This window comes from Choloepus didactylus, chromosome 5 (assembly GCF_015220235.1).
Source record: "Choloepus didactylus isolate mChoDid1 chromosome 5, mChoDid1.pri, whole genome shotgun sequence".
Taxonomy (NCBI): domain Eukaryota; kingdom Metazoa; phylum Chordata; class Mammalia; order Pilosa; family Megalonychidae; genus Choloepus; species Choloepus didactylus.
Window position 1 is genome coordinate 136,882,062 of NC_051311.1, and position 17,509 is coordinate 136,899,570.

Genomic DNA, 17,509 nt, shown 5'->3' on the forward strand with positions numbered 1-17,509 from the left:
TATCTGAGGGACTGGGACAGACACGGAGTCAAGTCTCCCTTTCTCTTTCAAATCTTAAAAAGCTAGACTTGGAAACTAGGCCTCCAACCTGGGCTTCTTCCTCTGCGGAAGAAATGTTCTGTCTGCCTCCATTCTGGAGTGGCGGCGGGATGAAAACCACGAGGCCCTCCCCAGGAGGAGTCAACTAGCAGCCAGAGGCATTTAAGTCGCATCCCTCAGCTCCTCCGACTTCCGGAAGACCCTGGGCAAGCAGGGCGATATAGGCGGGCGGGGTGGGGGAAACGCGAGGCCTAGGGACAAAGTGGGACTCAGGTGATGCATCCCCACCCCACCTCGGGGTGCGGTCCGAGAAAGCAGGCCACAAGCCGGCCCCCGGCGGCGACGCGACGCCTGCGCACACGGCAGGGGCCCGGATTGCAGGGGCCCCGGAGGCTGCTCCCGTCAGGCCGCGCGCTGGCCTCCGGCGAGCCCCACACCAACCCCGGGCCGCGACGCCCGTACCCCCGGGGAAGGCCCGGATGCTGTTCCCTCCCCACACTGCATGGTCGCGGGAGGGGTGAGGGAGGGAGCTACGGCATTTTGTGAAGTATTTGAAGAAAGGCGAGGAAGCCAAGAAAGGAGTGCCATCTTAACTTGGCGTCGAGACTCCTCTCCACCCCCCGCGCGGCCGCGAAAGGCTATGGGGCATTCGCCGCAGTCGGTGGCACCGCGCGGCAGCCATGAGGCAGGCATTGATTTCCTCGCTCGATGCGGCGCTGTTAGGCCCAGAGTTCGTGATGCCGCGGTTGCTGAAGCGACATGATTGCTCGAGCGGAGCTCTTCCGAGGCTCCGGCAATTGCCCCCTGCGTGCCATGAAGGAAAGAGGCCATTTGTCCCTTAGAATGGAAAATTCCCTTCCATACTTTACTAGGCCGTATTTGCTGATACTTCACGGGAGAAAAGTCCCCACCACCTTAAATCACTTTCTGGATTCTAGTTATGGTACTGTGGTGATTTTTCTTTTAAAAAGAAGCCAGTTATAATTTGTAAAATGTCCAGTGCTGCTAAAAAGTATCCCAAGTTTAAAAAAAAAAAAAAGACATTCTATATTTTTCCTTTATTTTCTGTTGCGTATTATTTTTCCTAACAAACCAATTAACCACCCAAATCTAAGATGAAAATGCAAAACAATTTGATTAGCCTTGACTAGGCGTTTTACAGACACATTTTTAATAAAAAAATCTGAACTGTTTTTAAAGGTAGGTATATGTTTTTGCTGTGTCTACAAATGTTGATAAAGAAGATTCGGTCTTTTCGTTTATTTCCAAAAGATTCAAAATATAGTCTTTACAGAATATTTTGTAATTGGGTTTTGGGGTTGGCAAAAAAAAAAAAAAAAAAAAAGCAAACGCGTTTATAGACCAGTGCCTACGAAACTGAGTTGCTTGATTGATACTTGATTTGCAGTTCTGAAATCCAAGGGCAGCTAAATTTGATGGCAGCTCAGCTCTTAAAAAACACTGACAGCTGTAGATGTCCTTTTGAGCAGCAGGTTCCGCTGAGATCAGTGGGATCCACCACGGTGAGAAGAATGTGGAAAGTTGTGTTGCAAGGGAACTTTGTGTAAATGCTTTGGGCTTGGGGTGTGTGTGTGTTTTAGGTACGTGAGTGAGTCATGGAGAACATTAAGAAATATGGACCTGAATAATTAAGGAGAGGAAAAAAGATTAAGGTTCGGATCCCTCCTGGACTGTTTCTTGCATACCTAAATCCTTCCTAACTGACACCTTTTGACAATTTAATGGAAGTCCAAATTGGGTGCAGGCAGCTTTTCTTTCATTTATTCTTCCTATCTAGATTAAAAAGGAAGAAATTTTGCATGTTGAATTTTTACCTGCTTTCTCTATTTCTATATCTTAGAACATATGTCTTTAGAGGAAAGTAGCCCAACATCTTGTTATTCAAACATGATGGCAGAAATTTTTAACTGGGAGGTTATTAAACAGACTCAGTAATCCTGAAAGCCTCAAAATCAAGGACTGGAGTTGGTGGGTGGCCAGTAAACCAGAAATGGAAAAAAGTAAACAATATCCAGCATGAAACAAATTACATAGAGCAAATAGGGTACAAAAATCAAATCAGGATCTTAGATATAAGAAGTGCCCTTGACTCAGGTTTTAAGCCATCTGGTTTTTATATAGGAAGAGTGCTAATACTATGTGCTCTCAGTCAAATTAATCCATCTCTGGGTGGCTTGTCTTCCTGATCCACAAAATGAGAAAGGTTAGGTAGATGGGCCCCTTCTAATTAGGTCATTTAGGTAGAGGGAGTCCTAAGGTACAATTTTTGTGTTCTCTCAGATATGTGGGCACCACGTAAGCTTATCTACTGGAAGGTCAGGAAAGGTAGCCATCCAGACAGTGAGTAGCTTATCTGATAGGGAGGGACATGCTTGTCTTGTGTTCTTGAGTGTATTGAAAAAGCTATAGTATTTCTAAGAATAAAAAAGATATTTTACAATCCCATCCAATATGAAGAAAGATGCCGTTCATTTACCAATTTTGAAATTTTAAAACAGAATGGTTGCCTGTCTTTTGAAACAGTAAATTAAAGATTCAAACACCAAGAGCTTCTACTTCAAGGACCATTCTTAAGGAAGAAACATAAACAGCAGTGACCGTTTTTCACAGGCGTGCTCAGCCATCAGAAAAGCTTAATAAACCCCTATTTAGTATGCATTTATGCAGTGATTACATGAACTTTAACCTCTAAAGAGCTGTAGCAATTAGCTTCTGTGTCTAGCATCTTCTTCCCACCATTCCCCACTGGCTTCCTTGACTTTCCTTTTTCATCTCTCAGTATTTCAAGCACTAGAAGGTTGTAAGATTTTAAAGTTGGCTCTCCATCTGACTTACTTGCTTTTTCACAAGCCAGTTCCCACTCCCTCCCCCATTCCTGTCTGAACAACCATCTCCGATGGATATTGGGGCTCTGGTTGTCGATATTACTCAAGCACAAGTGGATTTCAATACAATCTTGCCCTGTACTTTCGCAAAGAAGATAAACTCTAATGGCCCAACGAGTTTCATTTCATAGCTCGTGGCATCTGAAATAAATCGTATCTCTTATGTCAGGCTAATTTAACGTTTTTTAAATATTCAGTGTAATTTATTTTAAGTCAAATGAAACCTAGGAGATTGTCAGAAAGCTAGAGCAGGGGGCAGGAGAAGGGCAGCTGGAAGCTTTAAAAAAAAAAAAAAAAAAAAGCCAGAAGGAGAGAGGAAAGTGTTTTAAGTTTCTAGTAAACACTGTTTAGCAAAAGAATAATAGGAGAGTTGCCCCTTTCCCAAAGAGGGATGGAACTGTAATTGTTGCCTTTAGCGGAGAGCTCAGATAAACCGCTGGGACTCATTCTAAAGTGACCCATCACTGCATTCATCTCTTCTTGAACTTTCGGTGAACCTGAGATTAAACAGGGGTGAGCAGCTAAGCAGTTTGTTGTTAGCAGCCTTTTCAACAACCCTTTCAGACTGAGTAAATATTGATCGGTTGGAATCTGATTGCCCCAGAGGAAAACACCATGGCATCTGAATAGCCTCCAAAAGTAAACTTCAGTGCCACAGCAAGCTCTCAATTCTGCCTAGATTAGGGACATCCCGAATTTCCGGAGTATGTTGGATGAATGTGTGGGAAGTCTTCAAAAACTAGAATTTTATTTTGCAATTATTCCAGGTCTCTAATTGAGACCCTTGTCCTTTTTAAAATTATCAATAAATGTTTATTTTCTGTTTTTCCTCTTTATGTTGTTTCAGTTACCATTGCTGTCATTTTTCAAGGCACTGTGCTCCTCAGAGACCAAAGCAGAAAAAGGGAGATTGTTAAGTGCCTTTGATTTAATCGATTGGGACAGCCAAAAAGATACAAATGTTTTCCTTGTTGAAAGGTATATTAATGCTTCCTAAATGCACTGCTTGTGAACTGATTTATTCCATGACCTAGAGAAGGCTTGAGATGTTTAGCCATAATTTACCGTTCTCTTCTCTCTCAAGCTACATAAAAACCAGCACCTTGAAGACTGGAATCTCTGGGATTCCAGTGGGTCAGTCCCTGCTTTTAGATATTGAAATCTCGGCAGTGGCATGCAAATGACACTTTAGCACATTAAAGTATTTGGAAAGCAGCCATCTGTTTTGCTTTGTGACCTTACACTAATAAACAAAAGATACAATATAAGGCCAGGCATGGAAATGAAAGAAAAAGTTGGCCGTCTTTGAAGTTTTTCTCCATCCACTTGAATCGTTCAGAGGCAACCTTAGAATCCAGCAGGCAAGGGGAGGGTGCCCAGTGCCCTTGATATGGCCGCAGCAACTGCGCCTGCAGAGTCCAGGCTTGCCGCCTTTGACAGGGAAGTGCAGGAAGTCTCACTGGTGCTCTAAGACGCCTGCAAACTCCAAATTTTTGTAGAGTCCCCCTGACACTGTCCTTTGTAAAACACCCTTTGCAGAGGAAGGAAGTCGTATGTCTGTATTTGTTTGTGATGCTGTAAATTTTCTGTGCTACTTTTGGAGCTAAATTAAAGCCTCCAAAAAATGTGTGAAAGGAAAGGAAAAGTGGTAAGAGGTCTGAGAGTTACTTGGAACTCTTTCATTTGCTGGCTTCCTCTGAGAGCAGCCAGATGCCAGGGTTGAAGCAATTTGGATATTAAAAGACTTGGGGGGGAGGTACAAGTTCACCTGGAAGAAACTGTCGACCCCAGGAAAGAAAATTTAAAAAAACTTTTTTGGGGACTATATTGCATGGAATTAGAACTTTGAACCCACTACAGCAATGATAGCTATGAAATCAAAGTTGAGTCTGAAGGGAATGAGATGTGCAAGCAAGAGATAGGGAGGGGGAGCAGCGGGAAGGGATGGAGGTTGACAGGAGGAAAGGGGGAGGGGTGCAAGGGTTTACCGAAAACAGACCACACTCAATTTAAAGGGTAGATTATATTGGAACGCTGCATGGCAATCCAAGAAGAAGGAAGAAGGGTGGAATGAGGGCCCCATCCTCACAACAGCTTTATACTGGAGCTAATTAAATGAGAAGTCTCTTAGCTCTGGGTTCACTGATGTGAGGAAAGACTGACCGAAGACTGTCGGCTTTTGAAGGGGTGTTCCGTTTATATATATGTCAACATTCAGTTGGAGGTGAAAAGGTTAGCACTTGACCCAGGAAGTATCCACGCTTGTTTCAGAAATAGATCTGCTTCATAAATTTCCTCTCCGTTCATTTTTTTCATTATAAATTTTGATTGTAATAAAGAAGCTGTTGTTATTTTAAAGAAAATCAACCTATTAAATAACACTGGTAAGGTGTCATACCAGAATCTGGTGGAATTACACTCATCAAGAAGCTTCAGCTACATGAAAATGGAGAGCATTCATTTTTATTCAAGAAAAGGCCCACTTCTTGGAAAATGCACACCACTCTTTTTCCCCTTCCCCAAATGAAAAGAGAATACTTTGTAGGAATCAACAAATTGTATCCCAGCCAAATACACTGATACTTGAGCATACCTGAAACTTGAATATATTTTATTACAGACATCTTAAGACCCGTAAACTCTGCTCTTGATCACATCACTCCAGGATCTCAGAGCTATTCGTGATTGTACAGAAAATGGGAAAATCATAGGTTCACAGAGGATAACTGATAGAACTCAGTGTGGTACTTCAGGGACATCAAAATATTGTGCGACATGCAAAAGACTATTCACGAATCACACAAAATATACATTCATTGCGCCATCCATCACATTAACAATTGAGCCAAAAATACATCATATCCAGCTACAGAACTGTGGAAGGAAGAAGCTGGTTTGAAAAATAACTTTAGGTCCAGAATAATCCACCACAAATTTTAAATGGAAGGTGACTAGAGAAGCAAGAAGAAAGGGGTAGGGATAGGGAAAGACTTAATACAGGAAGCCAGGTTTCTGAACCTTGTGCTCTACATGCCTTCTTAACTCAGTGAAAAAACAAATTGAGGCTACCTTCTGAGGCATCTGATTGGGTTTCAGTGAGGGAATTTATTCTTTCACCTATAGTCACATATAAAATTGTACCAGCCTTGAGAGTTTGTCCACCCTGTTTGAGTCACGTAAACTCTAGAAAATCTGTATAAAGATAAATCTCTCAGACAAAATATTTACAACCAGCTAACTCACACACATGAAACTGAATTAAGTTAAGGGATGAATGAATTGTGTAAACACATTCCATAGTGCATCTATTCTTCATGACCTCCTGGACTCTTTCTTCTCACTATCCTACTTTTAAGGTCAGGGTAAGGGACAACTGTAAAGATACACATAGATGAAAGATGAAAGGCCTCCCTATGGCATGTTTCTGCTTGTATAGGGGACTATTTTCCAAAGGACATCTGAAAGGAATACTTAGTTCTGGAAATATCCTTAAAGGCCCAGAGGGGCTTTAGGGCCCATCAGAAAATTGATGCTGGCACCCAATCTGAATTAAGGAGTAAACCTCCCACCAAGTATCTGGTCCAGAATTCTCTGGAAACACATTAACCTGGCCAGGTGCTCCCAGATACGATAAGAAAGGAAGAAAGAGACTGTAAATGGAAAGGAAGATAAGCTAAGAATGTGCTTTGGGTAAGAAGTCCCAGTCCGAGAAGACTGGACTGTGGAGTTTTGGGCAGGGGCTGCGGCCTCAGTGAGAGGTAGTCAGAGTGTCTGAGGTAGAAGAACCCGGGGAGGGAACGCAGGGCGAGGAGCTGGACTTCTCCGAAGATTCCTCAGCCTTCTCATCGCTTCCCGGCGGGGTAGCCGGAGAGATGGGCAAGAGCCCTTCCTTCTCTCGTTTCTTCTGCTTCATTCGGCGGTTCTGGAACCAGATCTTCACCTGAGTCTCGTTGAGCTGCAGGGACGCGGCGATCTCCACCCTGCGGGCACGCGTCAGATATTTGTTGAAGTGAAACTCCTTCTCCAGCTCCGTCAGCTGCTTGGTAGTGAAGTTGGTACGCACCGCATTGGGTTGAGCCACGTAGCCGTATTCTCCAACTTTCCCTGGGGACAGGGTGGGAAGTGATGAAGGGGAAAGGTAAAAATGTTAAAATTGATATGAGGGACATTTATTCCCTACACACTTCAGAGCAACATTCAAGTAAAGGGAGATGAAGAACTTCTCAGCACAAACAGGGCTGCAGAGGGTGAGTGATGAAGTGTAAAGACGTGGTCAGATGGGTGATTAATGAAGCCTGGAGATATTAGCAGAATACACACATCCCCCTTCCTACTTCCAAAACCTCTAAAACTCAGCCCGCTTGGAAACACGTGTCCCAGCGACTCTTTTGCCCCAACACATCAGGGCACTCTCCCCATGCCCTACAACACCTGTCGGAAGCAAGAACTTTTTAATAAAATCATTTTTTTTTTCTTGCAAACTATACCAGCTCCTCCCAAAATCATCAAAGAGCATCCACGAGTCAGCAGTAGAAGAGGACTGACCTGTTTTGGGAGGGTTTCTTTTGACTTTCATCCAGTCAAAGGTCTGCGCTGGAGAAGATGTCTCCGACGCAGGGGAGCGACAGGCTTCTTGGCTGGCGTGGAGAGGGGACAAGGAGTTATTATACGTGGCCAGGGCCAGGTTCTGATGCTCTTGTCCATATGAGTGATGAATGTACTGAGACGAGCCCACAGTGCGCCCGGCATAACCCTGGTGGTGGTGGTGATGCTGGACCATGGGAGATGAGAGATTTCCAGAATAAACAGCGGGAGCGCATGGGGGGTACCCACCACTTACGTCTGCTTCCTGATTTAACGCGTAGGGATTGTAAGGCGCGCCGAAGTTCTGAGCGCCATAGCTTGGGCCACAACTCGAGTGGGAGTAGGACACCCCCAGGTTCCCAGGAGTCTGGTAGGTGGCTGGCTGGGAGTGGTGATGCTGATGGTGATGGTGGGGGGGAGGGCTGATTTGTACACCCCTGCCGACTAGGAAGCGGTCGTCGCCGCCGCAGCTGTTGGCACTGACTGCGCACGATTGGAAAGTTGTAATCCCATGGTCTGAGGAGTAGGCTCGCGCTGAGCAGGTCCCCGAGTCGCCTCCGCTGAGAATGGGGTATTCCAGGAAGGAGCTCATTCTTGCATTGTCCATCTGTCACTCAGTGACTGGGTCCTGCGAAGCCCTGGGTGACTGTGCCAACTTTCTCACTTCCTCCATGGGGCCGAAGAAGAAAAATGATATGAATGTACAGTGCGCAAGACAGGGGAGGAGGGCGGAGGGCTCCCGGAGGGGCACGTGACTGTGCCAGCCAATGGCTGAGCCTCCTGAGAAAGTTTGCCGACTCCTGCGGTGATGGATCAGGGTTTCAGTGGCATTTAAATCCCCGGCGCTCCTTCATCTAGGTGACGCGCAGTCGCCCCCCTAGGCAGCCCAGGCGGCGGCAGTAGCTGCGGCGGCTGCAACGGCGGATTCAGAGTGCCGGGGCAAAGGAGAGGAGAAGCTGCCTTCTGCGCGCGCCCGACTACGCTCGCCCCCCGCCCCTGCGGGAGGTGGGGGCTGAGGACATCCCCCGCCCCCGTTCCCCTCTCCGCTGTGCACAGAAAGATGAACTGGCAAGAGGTGAGATGGGAAGAGGGCGCTCGGCTCTCTCGGGTGAGGAATAAAGGGGCCGGAACTCGCTGGGCGGAACAGAAAGGCTAGGAACAAGGCCGGCGCGAGCCCCCGGTTCCGGGGTAGTTTTTACTGCACAGTCCCTGCTGCGGGACCCTGGGGCGGTGGGGAGTACAGAGAACTGTGGTGGAGGGCGAGGCTAGCCCATCCGCTTCCCAAGCTCCGAGCGGAGAGGGAAGTGCGCAAGGGCTGGCTGAGAGGAATCCTGGTGGGTGTGCAGGGGCGTGTTCCAGAAAAGAAAACTCCCTTCTCCACGGAGGGTCTCCGAAGCTCCCTTTCCGCCCCCCCCCCCCCCACACCGTTGCTATTAGCATGCCAATAAGGGGCGTTTGTAATTCGACGCCCGGGGGCGGATGAGCCCTTGGCGCACAGCTCCTCAGCAAAGGCCTGGGATGGCCCGACTCTTCTCCGCCCTCTCTCCTCGCTCTCCGCCCCTTTCTCCTCCTCACTCAGCTTTGCTCCCGGTGCCCTCCGGGATCCCCAGCAACTGGGCCACTGGATTTTGAGGGGTAGGAGGCGGGGAAGAGAGACGACGCTAGCGGACATGGCCAGCGTGGGGGCCGGGCTGCGCGCTGCAGCCCATCTGCCGGCTTCCTAGGACCCAGCAGCCTGCGCGCTCCAGGTGGGGCCTAGAAGGGCCAGACCACAGCTCCAACAAAGTATGCTCAACTCCCCTCTCTCCTACCTTTCTCTGTTTCTAGAGGAGGAGTGTTACGCGTGGGAAAGCATCCTCCAACACCCCCCACACACACACACACACCACATTCTACTGCACTGCACGTCTGGAGTGAGGGTGGGGGCTGGCAGGTGGGAGGGGTGTGGACAGATGGCTGATGGTGGACTGGACCCTTTCTCTTCCCTAAGGATACCTCCTCCCCTTTCCAACTTACTGTGTAGCTGCTTATGTGAATCGCCAAGTCTTTCCCTAGAGAGACACGTGCAAATCTGAGCATCATCCCAAGCCAGGGGTCCTGGTCTCCATCACCCTCATCCTACCCTGATCCTGATGGGGTCGTTAATTGCGATTTACTGTTAGGTTTGGAGTCAACCCTGGGCTTGTAAAGAGAAAAGGCCAGAGACCGAGAATTGATGCATCCTTAGATAGAAGAAATCCAGAAATCAGCCAAGAAGCTTTGCAGCTAATGTTCTATAGATTTTACTCTGATGGTATTTACAACATTGAATCTGACAGGTGAAAATTATTGTGAGGACTGTATGTAGGTTTGGGATTCCTACTCCTTTCCTACCTTCCCTCCCCCAGTTAGAACAGCCAAGCTTTGCTTGAGGCGGGCATATTTCAAATGTGTTAGGCTCCCTTTCAGGCTTCTGTGTTCTGTTCTCCAAATATAGAGGCTCCCCCCAAATCTGTCACACCAGAAGGGAAAACCCATGCAGAATTTTAACACTGGACTCTCAGTAGCAACAAAACAAAACAAACAAAAAACATTTCCCCCAAACACTTCCTTTGGAATGGTATTTTTCTGTGACCTTTGACCCATCCTCAAGCATGTTTTAAGAGGTAGCACGTACGTACAGGAAAGGTCACTCCTGCCCCAATTTCAGTTCCTGGGGAACCTCTTCCTGGAGAAGGGAAAAAGCAAGGCTCCTGGAAGCGGCTTCCTTGAGAGTTCCAGGCCTTCAGCGGAATAGGGGGAGAAGGGGATCTGTGGGGGAGGGGCTGAGGTGGAAGGGTATGTGCTGGCAGTGTGGGCGACCTGTTCTCCCAGCCAAAGCACGTCGGTACGTTCTCCCCCTCTGCCTCGTTCCTGTACCTTTGTTGGCCTCCTCCGCTCAGGTTCGCGCGACGCCCCTCGGCGGCAGGGCGCCCGCCACAAAGCCGCCCCAGGCCTCAGCTGTGTGCCCTCCTGTGCTAGCTCCCGGCCTCGCGCTCCTCTCCCTCCAACTTTCTTCTTCTCTCCTGACCTCTTTTCTGAGACAGTCTGGGTGGGATGTTTTTCTCGGTGTCAAAAGCATGCACTCCCACAAAGGCCCGCAGAAACTCGGGCCGGTGACCGTCCGCCTCTGCGCGCCAAGATCGGCAGACCGAGCTCTCGCAACCGAGCGGGCTCCGCCTGAGAGCTTCCAGGAGCGCAGCTCTCCCGTGCGGCTCACAAAAGCAGCCTGCTCTGACTTCGAGCCGGTAGGCTTCCGTAGCTCGAGTCCTCCCACCCCACCCCCACCAAGAAATCCTGGGGCCGATTAGGCGGTGAAGGGGGTGCGTGGTCTTCTGGGCACGCATGCCGGAGCCCCACCACACAAGCTAAATCTCTTTAAACGCCCAGGGAAAATGGATGAAAAGGCTAGCGTGGTCACGATTAAAATAATCGCCTGCAAGCGGCTCGCTAGGCTCAAAGCCCCTCTTTCAAGGCTCTTGGACTAGAAAGGGAAGGAGCCAGGAAGAGACAAAACCCCGCCGAGTCCCGGAGCTGTTCATGGCATCTGCGGCTCAGCCAAGCTGTTGTTTTAAAAGAGCAATAAAAATGAATTATGACTAAACGCCTTCTAACTTAATGCTTTCGGACGGGAATCCCCGGCAACTACGTAAGAGGATTTTTATTTGTGCATGTGTTCCTGCAATTGATCTCTTTGATGACATTCTCATTCATAGAAAGCGTTTGATTTATGAGCATAGGACGAATCGCACCCAGCAGCGGCTCAGCCCTGGCCGGGGCCGGGCTGCCCTGCTCCGCGCCGCGCCAGGGGCCGGAAATCGGCCATGGTGCCCCCCTCCCCCACGCCTCCGCTGCTGCCAAGACTTAGGGGGTGAAGGAGAAAGGGAAGATGGGGAGCAAACCCATGGAGAAAGACCGCGATTTCATTATGACTTCCAAGACTCTACAGTTAAGAGCCGGGTTCGTAAATCAACTGCCCCGCACACATGTTGCTTACACACCGCGTTTTCTCACGGTAAGCAGTTGCTGTCAGAACATAGCTCAGAAAGGGAAAAATAAACATGGGAGACATAAGAAAAGGGAAAAAACAGAACAACCCAATAACGCACCCTAGATCACATTTTATTGTTATTTCATTTAAAGTGCTCCCCCCACCTCGAAACTGGGTTGTTTTATAACCTAGAATGAAGAAACAACACTCCATTTTAAATTTCAACTTGCTAACCTGACTTCAAAGCTTTAATGATTCATTATTTGCAATGTAAACTGGTTTAAGAATGAAATATTGATTTTTCTAACCCTAAAAAAAAGAATCCTAGAATGACTGGACCAGAAGAGTGGAAAAAATGAAGTGCATTTTCCAGCTAGTAACGATTGTTTATTTTTCTTTTTTTCCTATTTTTTAGGTCTGTTTGCCTGGACTCATCCACACCTGGGAGACTAATCAACCACACTGAAAATGTGTGGGGATTTATGGGGGAGGGGTGGAATGTAGATGTTTGAAACAAACGTGTATAAATAAATAAAATGCTGATAACTTAGTTAATGACCTAGAGACTGGTAGCTTGTTCAAGAAACTCCACATTCCTGAGTGGGAGGTTTCTTTAGGCACTTTATTTATCCAGTTTCAAAAGCTTCCACATGGCCCTACTCATAGGCTGCCCAATCTTGTTTCTATTACCTATTGAAATCGATGGCTTGAAGCTCTACACTGAAAACCAAATATATTCCCTTTAAAAAAAAAAAAAACACTTCTCAGAAGCCATAGCCATTTTCTGGCTTTCTTTTTTGTTGCTATCTAATGAAAATTTTGTGCTCCCTTAATAAATACATTAAAACTGAAAAAGAAGATAAATTGTGACCAGAATTTTATTTACTGAGTTAGACCTAAAAGAAGAAAAAGAGGGGGGGGGAAATAAGAAAGCTATTTGTAGCAAAGGAGAATTTATTCTACCAAAAATACGCATGACAATGCATCCGAATGTAATATAAAAATAAAAAGAAAGTGAAGATACAATTATATAATCACTTTCTTGCAGGCCTCATATATTGCTTTCAGGAAATCACATAAAGGGTGGTTGGATTGAATTTAAAACAACTAAAACTCCAAAATAATCTGTAAAAGTTGGCTCTGAAACTGGGTTCCCAGGGGGAATCACTAAACAGAAAATCCTCAATATTTAAAGGACGGATGGGGTTGGTCAAGAATAAAATAAAATAAAAATTAGCACCCCGAATAAAAGAAGGCAAAACCACCTGGTCAAGGGGGCTTTTGTTTTGTGATGCTTTGTTTTGCTTTAATGTTTTTAGTAATTCAGATGCTGCAAGTCGATTGTGGTGAGTGTGTCTGTAAAAAAGTCAAAGCTGTCAGTTGAAATATCTACGGGACTGTCGAGGGAACCTGGCAAACTGGGTGAGACTGCATCTGAAAGCTGCAGGCAGGAATCTGTGGAGAAAACGTTGAAGTCCTGCAAAGAGGGGACCTCGAGGGCCTCGGGACTGTCATTGTTTAGGCCAGCGCCACAGTTCTGGCCCATTGTTGACAAGCAGTTAGGAACAGTGGGTGACTGGTGCTGAAAATGTTTCAGATTTTTCTCATTGCTGGTTAAAGGCGAAACTGGGAAACTTTGGGAGTCGCCATTGTGTCCGTTGGGAGCCTGCTGCTGAGAGAGGGCATTTTGTTGAAAAGTGTAACCTTCCCTCTCCAGAAGAGCCCCGGAGACGCTGATGGCTTGCTCAAAGAGTGACTTCTCTTCCTCATCCTCCTCCACTTTCTCCGAGTCCTCAAGGCTTTTAAATTTCCCCTCGCTGTTTTGGTTCTCCTTGCACTGGGTCTGCCTTTTGTGCTTCATCCTCCGGTTCTGAAACCACACTTTCACTTGTCTCTCAGTCAAATCCAGTAGCGCTGCAATCTCCACCCTTCGGGGTCTGCAAAGATACTTGTTGAAATGAAATTCTTTTTCCAGCTCTAAAAGCTGCGTGTTGGTGTAAGCAGTTCTCAGACGCCTCGAGCCCCCGGCGCTGCCATCGGCGATTTCCAGGGATTCTGCGGAAAGGGAAACCAACAAGAGACACACTCACAGTTGAAGGTGGAAAGATCCAAGCCGGGTTATTCCACTGGAGAATAAATATAGCAGAAAACATCAACTGCAACAAAATGGCGGCCCGGGGATGCAGTGGAGCTATTGTGCTGCCTTTCCTGGGAGTCCAGTCCGGGGAGACCCCGTCTCCTCCACCTCCAACAAATTTCTGCCTGTAGCTCCCCCCAACCTCTCCATCCGGAAGCAAACTTTATATTAGCCACACCACAATTTATAATTAATGCATCAGCTGCTTAGCTGAGCAGGAGCGATCTATCACTCTTCATTACTGTCAAAAAGCCAAACTCTAGGACAAGGAGACAAGAGGAGGTCAGTTCCAACTCAAATAAATCATCCCATATTACACAAGTTAGGGAAAGTCCCCCCCTTCCGGAAAAAAAATACATATATGTCTTATTGTGGAGCACAAGATCCCTTCTCTCTCCAGCAACCCACTCCTAAGCCCACGGGGAAAGGGAAAAAGCAGCCAAGCATCTCTCCCTTTCCCCCTTTCCCCCCAGCCCACGCTCCCTTCCCCCTATAACCGCTCTTCGGGTAGTCCAGAGGGGGAAGAGGGTCCCGGAGACCTGGGGCCAAGTCTTTGGACTGACCTTTGTGGCTGAGGCAGGCAGGGCCGGTGGTGGCGGTGGCGGCCGAGGCCGGCGGCAGCGCAGTTTTCTTGGCCGCCTTCTTCTCCTTCATCCAGGGGTACTCAGGCGGTTGCAGGGCGCCGGCGGGCACTGGGCTGCCGCGGCTGCCCGCGGGGCTCGGCTTGGGGCGGCCGCCAGCGCCGTGGCGAGGGTGACTGCCCGGGTTCAGGCTGGGAATGGTCTGCTCAAAAGGAGGAGGAATCAGTGTCGAGTGTGAAAGCGTCGAGGTCTTGATTGATGAACTTTGAAATGTATCAGCGACAGGGGGAAAAGATGTCAGGCACTCAGCGAGCGACGGCTGGCTATTGATAAAACCAATCTCTCGCTCAAATTCGTAATTCATGGCCTTCTCCTTGGAGCCCCCTCGGAGAAAAAGTTCCCTCTTCTGGAGGGGCTTTGGGGGGGCAAGGCCCAGGAAAAAGGCGAGCGCGGAGGGAGAAAAAAATCTATCATAGAAGATCGCTGCTGGGGTGTTTTTTTTCTAATTCACTGATTACAGCCGTATGGGGACCGCGCTACTATTAAACTATTGAATTCATGGAGACAAGGTTGAAATTGGACCGAATTGGCTGTCACATGATTGCTTCTGCCCAATGACAATTTGGGCTTTAATCAAAAGAAGCCACTGTCTGTTTGATTGATCCAAAAAAGTCGGGAAGGAACGCCTCATTGGGGGCCAGAGAGGCTTTATTTACACTTTTTTCAGGGCAAAAATACATATATATGGTTGGGGATGCCCGTGAGTGCGTGGGGGCAAGGGTGCCTGCGCGCTTCCTGATCAGCAAGGATCTGGTGTGAGCGCCTGGGAGTGTGTGTGAGTGTGCGACGGCGGGCGAGTGTGAGCCTGCCACCGGTCCCGCCGGCGGCTGCCCTCTGCCTCCCCCGCACACTCCGCGCATTGTTTGGGACTGTCGGGAAGACTCCTCGCACCTCACAAATCATTTAAGCACCTCAGTCTGACGCCTGCAGTCATTAACAAAGTAATCCATTAATCTTCAAAGTTTTGACACCCGAGGGCCCAGCATCCCAGCCACATAAGTTCTGCTAAAGCTGGAGGAAGGAGCAGAGAGAAGGGAGATGAGAGAGAGACAGAAAAGAAAGAGAGAGGGAGGGAGAGAAAGATGAAGAGAGAAAGAAAAGAGAAAGGAAAGAGAAGAGAGACTCCTTTCCGGGTTTTGCCCTCTTTTTCTTCCTTTTTCCTCCTCTACTTCTTCTAAACCAGGTCCTGGATCTCAGAACTGATCTCTCGCTGGCTCTCAGTCGGTTTTCCTCCCTCTCCGTTTTCCCTTCTCTTCCTCTTCTCCCCTCTCCCCCTCCCTCTCTTCTGTCCCCCTCTCTTTCCCCCTGGCTCTCCCAGCCCCTCGCCCCCCTCCCTTCAATGCCTAGCTCAGAGTCCGCGCCCCCCAGCCCCGGCCGCGGGCCCATTGTTAGCCCAGCTTTTCCACCGCAGCTTTGCATCTGGCTACGGCGGGAAGCGGAAAACGGGAGGCGGCGGCTCTCAAAGCTTCCCGACCTTCCTGCGCCATCAACTTCTCAGGAGTGGATCAAGAAAGCTAGATGCATGTACCAAGCGAGACAACAGCCCCAGGTCCATGTGTCCAAATCCCTGTAGCCAGGGCTGCTGCCAGCCAAAGAAATGCTGCCAGGAGCAGGCGCCTGCGGCTCCTGGTATTCTGGGTTTCATACCCATAGGGCTCGGGTGCGGTGAGTATTTCCGATTTCCAGGAAGTCTGTTGGAAGTTAGCAGCAGGGAGGGAGAAGGCTCTTGTTCCTTTCTTTTCTCTTCTCCTTGTCCTTGTCACTCTGGTTGGGGGTGCTGGTTGGTTGAGACTCAGCGAGTGCTCCCTGAGAGTCTGAATCGCCTCCCGCACCTTCCCTCTCCTTAGGCACCCGGGATATTTGCATCCGCGTTCTGTTGCTGGAAACAGCACCGCGGGGGAAAGAGGGCGACCAGGAGGGATTATGAAGATTTCTGTTTCTCATTCACGCTCTCTTTTATCCAATTCGGAGACTTGAGACTGAGCGCATCTTGGATGGTGCTGGAGGGTTCAAAAGATAACACCTTTAGGAATCAAATAATAACTTTTTAAAAATCCACCAAGCCAGAAAGAAGGGAAGAGGCTGAGAAAGAGATATGAAGGTACCTCTTCCCCCCCCTCCCCAACCCCTGAGGATGGTGATTCGCTTTTTCTTCCTTTGAAATGGACCAAGTGAACAGACTGCCCCAGGCCAGCAGGCAGGCAGGCAGGCATCGGTGGCAGGAAAATAAATCATTCTGATGGCCAGGGAGAGAAAGGTTGGAGGGGGAGAAAAATCTACGTAGAAAACAAGAAAGGCTGACCAAGGAGCAAGGCCAGGACTTCATCTCTGGGACCATCATCAAAGAGGGTTTGGGTTGGAAATTAGATATGAAGTGGCCTTGGTTAGTTTACTAGCCTAGAGCATCGCCTTGCAGGTAGAGATGCTATTTTGGAAAATGTGGAGTTTTTCAGTTTTCTTGCTTTTATTCCAAACAAAGCTCTGAAGGAAGTCTGGGCACGATCAATCTTGCTCACCAAAAGCCTTGACAGCTTCTGGCCCTTAAGAACACATTTCAGCTTCGAGCTCTTTCCAAGATCAAATGTGGCCGAGCAAAGAGGCAAGCAGGAAACGCAAGTAAACAAGGAAAACTGGTCTTTTTAAAGATATTTTTTGGCAGCAGAAGGGACTAGAGGGGTGCTTTTAGGGAAGGAGATTTGCAGACTCTGGGATGGTGGCTTTTGGCATTTGGTTTTACTAGAAAATATGGAGGGGTTAAGAGGAGGGGGAGCTGGGAAGAGGGAGCAGAACTGTCCGGCATTGAGGACGCTTTGTCAGGGGCTGCGTGGGTGAGAGCATTTTGCCCGCCTCAGAGGCTTTAATTCAAATACCATCTGGGAGAAAGCTCTTTTCTCTGACCACTCAACACTGAAATCTCCCCTAAATCTATTATTTTAACTCAAGAGATATTTTAATAAGGATTTCTTTTTAATATCTCAGAAGCTGGGGGTGAGATTGATATTTCTTCTGTGAAAGTCAAAATGAATGTCTTGACTTGCAAGATACAGAAAATCATATTAGAATCTTATTTTTAGATCTCCACCTAAGGGAAGAAAGAAAACTCCAAACCATTCCTCTCTCAGCTAAACGCTGAATTTTAGAAATAGGATCCTCCCTGGTGGATTTTTCTGTCTCTTTCTCTCTTTCTCTCCAA

General features: G+C 47.9%; 2 protein-coding genes and 1 long non-coding RNA gene across 6 annotated transcripts; 1 reads left to right on the plus strand and 2 right to left on the minus strand.

Annotated features, from left to right (window-relative positions):
* Positions 1-5,440: 5,440 nt before the first annotated feature.
* Positions 5,441-8,183, minus strand: HOXA1 (homeobox A1). Of its 2 annotated transcripts, none has more exons than XM_037837531.1 (2): positions 7,491-8,183; positions 5,441-7,049 (listed from the first exon to the last, which is right to left on the minus strand). In XM_037837531.1, exons 1-2 carry the CDS (start codon positions 8,134-8,136, stop codon positions 6,694-6,696), a joined length of 1,002 nt encoding a protein of 333 aa, XP_037693459.1. In that variant the 5' UTR covers positions 8,137-8,183; the 3' UTR covers positions 5,441-6,693. The 2 variants fall into 2 exon arrangements, with proteins under 2 accessions (XP_037693459.1, XP_037693460.1); XM_037837532.1 differs by lacking the exon at positions 5,441-7,049 and having other exon boundaries at positions 7,526-7,582; positions 7,786-8,183.
* A 157-nt stretch (positions 8,184-8,340) lies between these two features.
* Positions 8,341-12,362, plus strand: LOC119534509. Of its 3 annotated transcripts, none has more exons than XR_005217040.1 (4): positions 8,341-9,314; positions 10,644-10,795; positions 10,938-11,562; positions 11,954-12,362. It is a non-coding gene; the product is annotated as an uncharacterized LOC119534509 (long non-coding RNA). The 3 variants fall into 3 exon arrangements; XR_005217041.1 differs by having other exon boundaries at positions 8,341-8,604; positions 9,109-9,314; positions 10,644-11,562; XR_005217039.1 differs by having other exon boundaries at positions 10,644-11,562.
* HOXA2 (homeobox A2) lies at positions 11,649-15,562 on the minus strand. The gene is made up of 2 exons (XM_037836940.1): positions 14,239-15,562; positions 11,649-13,593 (listed from the first exon to the last, which is right to left on the minus strand). Exons 1-2 carry the CDS (start codon positions 14,618-14,620, stop codon positions 12,854-12,856), a joined length of 1,122 nt encoding a protein of 373 aa, XP_037692868.1. The 5' UTR covers positions 14,621-15,562; the 3' UTR covers positions 11,649-12,853.
* Between the last annotated feature and the right edge of the window lie 1,947 nt (positions 15,563-17,509).